Genomic DNA, 4,810 nt, shown 5'->3' on the forward strand with positions numbered 1-4,810 from the left:
TCGATCACAAAGATGGACCAAAGCGTAACAATGTGATCGATCGATGGGTATATGTCCAAAAACGTATCGATCGATCACTAGTTCATCGGAATTTCCTCGGAATATTCCGACGGATTGATGTTTCCTCGGAAATTCCTCGGGAAATTCCGAGGATTTCATTTTCCGTCGGAATGTCCGTCAGAATACCGCTGTTTTCTTGTAGTGAATTGTTAGAAAAATAAGTTGGTCCATATAAACATATACTATGTTTTTTATTAAACTAACTATCAAATTAATTAATAGTGTACAAAAGAATATTTTTTCTTTCCTTAAATAAAAGCTACGAAATTACCTAATATGGTTAACATATATATGACAATTAATGATTATGAATACTACATATTTGATAACAATTTTTCTAACCTCATTTTTTTTTAATTTTATACTATTAAAAGAAATTAAACAATCACATTAAGCATATAACAAAAAAAATTAGATTTTTTCTTATATGTTATATTTTGAATTTTTAAAAACGACTATAAATTATTAGAAATGGTAAAAGTCATACATTGAAAATTTTGTGACCATCGGTTTAACTTTTTTTTGTTCAAGCAAGATACAAATGATGATCACATATCGTAGGGGTAGGCATTCGGATATACGTTCAGGTTCGTATCAGGTATTTCAATATAAAAGTATAAAACCCGTTCAGATATTTCTACACTTCGAGTCGGGTTCAGGTATTTTATGTTCGGGTTTGGATATTTTGGACCGGGTTTGGATATTTAAATTTTGAAGAAAAAATAAATAAATGATTCATTGTTTAAGTTTTTTTTTGTATTTAAAATATATTTTAACTAGTTTTCTAATTTTTTAAAAATTAAACTATTAATAGGTTTGGAGATAAAACTTTAAAAATAAAAAGACATTAATTTAGTTGTTGTTTTGAAATTTTATACAAGAACCAAGAGTTTGATATATATTTTAAGTGAGTAGCAAATAATTTTGTCTATAATTATATGTATATTATCTAATTTTTAGCAATAAGCATCATTAATATAAATATTTTGAATAAAATGAGAGAAGTAAAATAGAAATATAGGGTTAAGTATACTTATGTTTGGTTATCTTCGGATATTCATTCGGGTTTGAATATTACCTGTTTAGATTTAAATATTACGTGAACTGGTGAAATAAGTAATTTGTTTTGTTGTTCTAGGATTAGATGATATTTAGACCGAGTTGGTGAATATATACTAGACAGATGTATATATTTCAAGTCTTCACTTATATATTCTATAACAACTTGATATATTGGATTTGAACACTAATCTGTTAATATAGTTTGCCGGTGATTTTTTTCAAAATTTTGATTCTTAGATATGTATCTGGAGTGAAACTAATTTTTACAGATGTCCATTTTTTAAAAATTGACACTAATTTAATTCACCGAATTCATAGAAAAAGTTAAAAAAAGAAACTTAACTCATATCAATAAAACAAAGACGAGAATAAAAGCACAATTTTATAGAAGTAGAAAATGAACTCACTTATAGAGAGTCAATAGTAAACAAATCGAGAGCAGAAAACCTAATCTTCTTTCATCGTTATACAATCGATGTTGCCTATTTGGTTTTGGTGATTTGTGTCAGCCGCAAAACTTAATTTTCTTTTGTGCATATGAAGTCTTAAAAATAGTTAAAATGAAATGTAATATGTTAACTCTTCAACAACGATGATATATTTAAGAGACCAACATGTATATTCGTCATTTTATAATAGATAAAGATTATAGTGTTACAAAATGTTAAAACTATTTAATAAACAAATATTATTATAAAAACTCACCCTGCGCATGCGCACGAATAATCCTCTAGTATACTTTTAATTAGATTCTGGTTCAATAGGTTTTACTCAGATTTTAATCTAACTGATTGGATTAGCCTTATTTTAAAGGAGAAACAAATCCATGATTGCCTTTTATCCTCATTTTGGTCATTAAGTTGTGATCATATTCGATTTAATGTTGTTTACAATTAATATATTTTAGTTCTTGCATATTTTACTATAAAAATTATTAAATATACGTATTAATTTATGTGACTTGATTATTACTGATTTATAGTATTGAAGTATATTATGAAATACATTTGAGAAGTTACTATATGTATATTTTTTTTTTTTTGACAACCAATATATATGTATATAAGTGTTTATTTTTACAAGTGTAACATATCCTGTATCTAGCTAAAGAACTGCTACTTGAGAAGAAAATATCTGTTGAAATTGGTAAAATTTTATTGTATAAATGATAACTGGTGTGTACAGTTTAGTGACCAAGAGATAGATGATAATTACATTTGCACGTACTGTAGATTTTTTCGACTGTATGCGTGGCACGATTTATATGTGCAGATACCATGTTAGTATTAATAAAAAAAATGGTAAACCGTTCTCCGGCGAGAGAATGTTAAATCACCGGTGACCGCGTATTAGAGATATATGAATGTAGTCGGATGTCGGATTCAAACTCAGCTCATTTAGCGACGCTGGAACGCCATACTACCATCCGACCACTAGCACGTGTGGTTTGTTAGTATTAATATCTTATTGTGTAATCTCTTAAATATTGAAATCTTTCTTTTGGAAGTCGTTTCGGAAAACACAGACAGTTCTTTAGTAGATTTTTAATATTAGTTTATGTATTAGTTGTAAGATAAAGAAAAATTTACATATCAATTTATCCGCAAAGTCTGATTTATTATTTACAAAACAATGACTGATCTTTAATATTTTATTTAGAGCCACGGTGTTGTGTTCTGAATATCACAAGTTGATGGAAAATACAAAAAAAAAACATCGCTAGAGCCATCATATAAAGCTAAAATACAATTAGGCGAATAAATTAACCGTAGAAAACGCATCAAAAACTTCTTACAATTTGTAAATCAGTTTCTACGATTCTTCCCCACACATGTCTAATTACTAGCTGTAGATGATTTTGAAATATGGTTACGTCTGCTGAGACTATTTTTTTAAACTGAATGTTAAATTATTCAATTGAAACCTTTTTTACATCATATGGTAAAGGAATAAAGGATGAACGAATCAAAGAATGAAAACAATGTTTCGACTAAATTGACTCTATGCTCGTGTACTGAAGCAGAAGATGACCAAATATTAACCGAAGGGAATCAATCAGAACGAATGTAGCTTATTATTTATACCAAAAAATTACATTGTTTTCCTCCATAAAATATGTCATTATCTTCCCTAACTCGACATAATTGACCGGTCTCTTGTCGCCATGTTTTGCCGCCCAACAATAACTAGATGTGCTATGGTTAGACACTCTTCACTACCAGAAAACATCTTCCCTCACAACAAACCGAACAAGCTAAAGTAACGAAAACAAAACATGGGAAGCCTCAAGTCTCTCACTCTCTTGGCTTTGCTTCTCTCCTTCTCTCTCGGTGTCTTTGCCGAGACATCCAACGATTCCGCTACACATGGTATAGAACTCTATATTTATAATATTCCTTTTATAATTTCACATAAGTGATGATCGAATGTTTAATACATGGCCTGACGTAAATAACATATATATCACACACGTGTAGCCAATGATGAAGTAAAGCCAAGTGAAGCGACCGATGCTATAGAGCCACAACAACGTGGTGGTTGTAGGTACGGTTGTTGCGGAGCCTATGCTTTTGGACGGTGCAGCGCTTGCTGCAGCCGACCCCAGACCGTGGAGGCCGTGGAGACTAAGACTGTTGAAGTCAACGATGTTGAACCTCAGCAACGTCGTGGTTGTAGGTACGGATGTTGTGGTTATTGGAGAGAACATCTCACATCGGAAATATGAAAGGGACTTAAGTAATATATAAGGGACTTGGACCAATCCACTAATTGCCAATTGGTTTTAAGTTGGAAGTCCATTAAACTTATCATGGTATCAGAGCGGGCCCAATACCCCGACCCATTAATCCGGCCCGGACAGTGGTCCGATCATCCCATTAGCTGATGGCCCATAGAAGGCTCAGTTCCGCCGAGATCACTAGAAAATAGAGCAAAACTTATCAGTGGTAGCTACGCTTTTGGACGGTGCAGTGCTTGTTGCAGCCTTAGCCAGGCCCAGGTTGTGGTCGAAGGCGTGGAAGCTGTTGAGCCTCAGCAGCGGGGCCGTGGTGGTTGTAGGTACGGATGTTGCGGATACTGGCATTATGGACGGTGTAGTTACTGTTGCCGAAGTGCTCAGGTCGAGTCTGAAGTTGTTGAGCCCCAGCAACGTAGCAGGTGTAGGTACGGTTGCTGCGGAAGCTACGCTTATGGGCAGTGTAGTGCTTGTTGTTCTAAGAAGATGGCTACTGAGGAAGAGGAGAAAAAGGAAGAAGCTAAGCCATGAATTCTTGTGTAATTCAAACTGTGTTTGTATGCATGAATGCATGGTTTATTAGAGCAACTCCAATGGTGTTACCCACCATTGGAATCCTTAGCTATATTATAATGTTTTTTTTTTCAATAGTTAAAGACTCTTATCATAGGTCCAACGGTGTTATCTAATATGGAGTCCTTAGAATTTTTTTTTTTTTTTTTTTTTAATCATAGAAATTTAAAAATTTAAAATTTTAAATTAAAAATTTTCATTTATTGAAAAACAAAATGTAAACATACAATAATTAAACATCTTCATCATTACCAAACTTGTTTCAAATATTTTGAATCAAATCATATTTCAATTGTCCATGTATGTGCGGGTCACGAACACGACTCCGTATGTCAAGCATAGTACGGAGATTTGAAGGCTTCGATATCCACCTGTGAACTT

General features: G+C 32.4%; 1 protein-coding gene across 1 annotated transcript; it reads left to right on the forward strand.

The window, feature by feature from the left end:
* Window positions 1-3,326: 3,326 nt before the first annotated feature.
* LOC106333749 (keratin-associated protein 5-4-like) lies at window positions 3,327-4,432 on the forward strand. Its single transcript, XM_013772163.1, has 3 exons — window positions 3,327-3,491; window positions 3,600-3,812; window positions 4,068-4,432. The coding sequence occupies exons 1-3, from the start codon at window positions 3,398-3,400 to the stop codon at window positions 4,385-4,387; spliced, it is 627 nt and encodes a 208-aa protein (XP_013627617.1). The 5' UTR covers window positions 3,327-3,397; the 3' UTR covers window positions 4,388-4,432.
* The last annotated feature ends 378 nt before the right edge of the window (window positions 4,433-4,810 follow it).

Source organism: Brassica oleracea, chromosome C3 (assembly GCF_000695525.1).
Source record: "Brassica oleracea var. oleracea cultivar TO1000 chromosome C3, BOL, whole genome shotgun sequence".
In the NCBI taxonomy this organism is placed as follows: domain Eukaryota; kingdom Viridiplantae; phylum Streptophyta; class Magnoliopsida; order Brassicales; family Brassicaceae; genus Brassica; species Brassica oleracea.

Excerpts from the sequence above, each read along its gene's own strand:
- LOC106333749 (XM_013772163.1), top strand. The coding sequence starts at position 3,398 with ATGGGAAGCCTCAAGTCTCTCACTCTCTTGGCTTTGCTTCTCTCCTTC. Across the intron at positions 3,492-3,599 it reads CAACGATTCCGCTACACATG|CCAATGATGAAGTAAAGCCA; the intron begins GTATAGAACTCT and ends ACACACGTGTAG. Across the intron at positions 3,813-4,067 it reads TTGTAGGTACGGATGTTGTG|GTAGCTACGCTTTTGGACGG; the intron begins GTTATTGGAGAG and ends AACTTATCAGTG.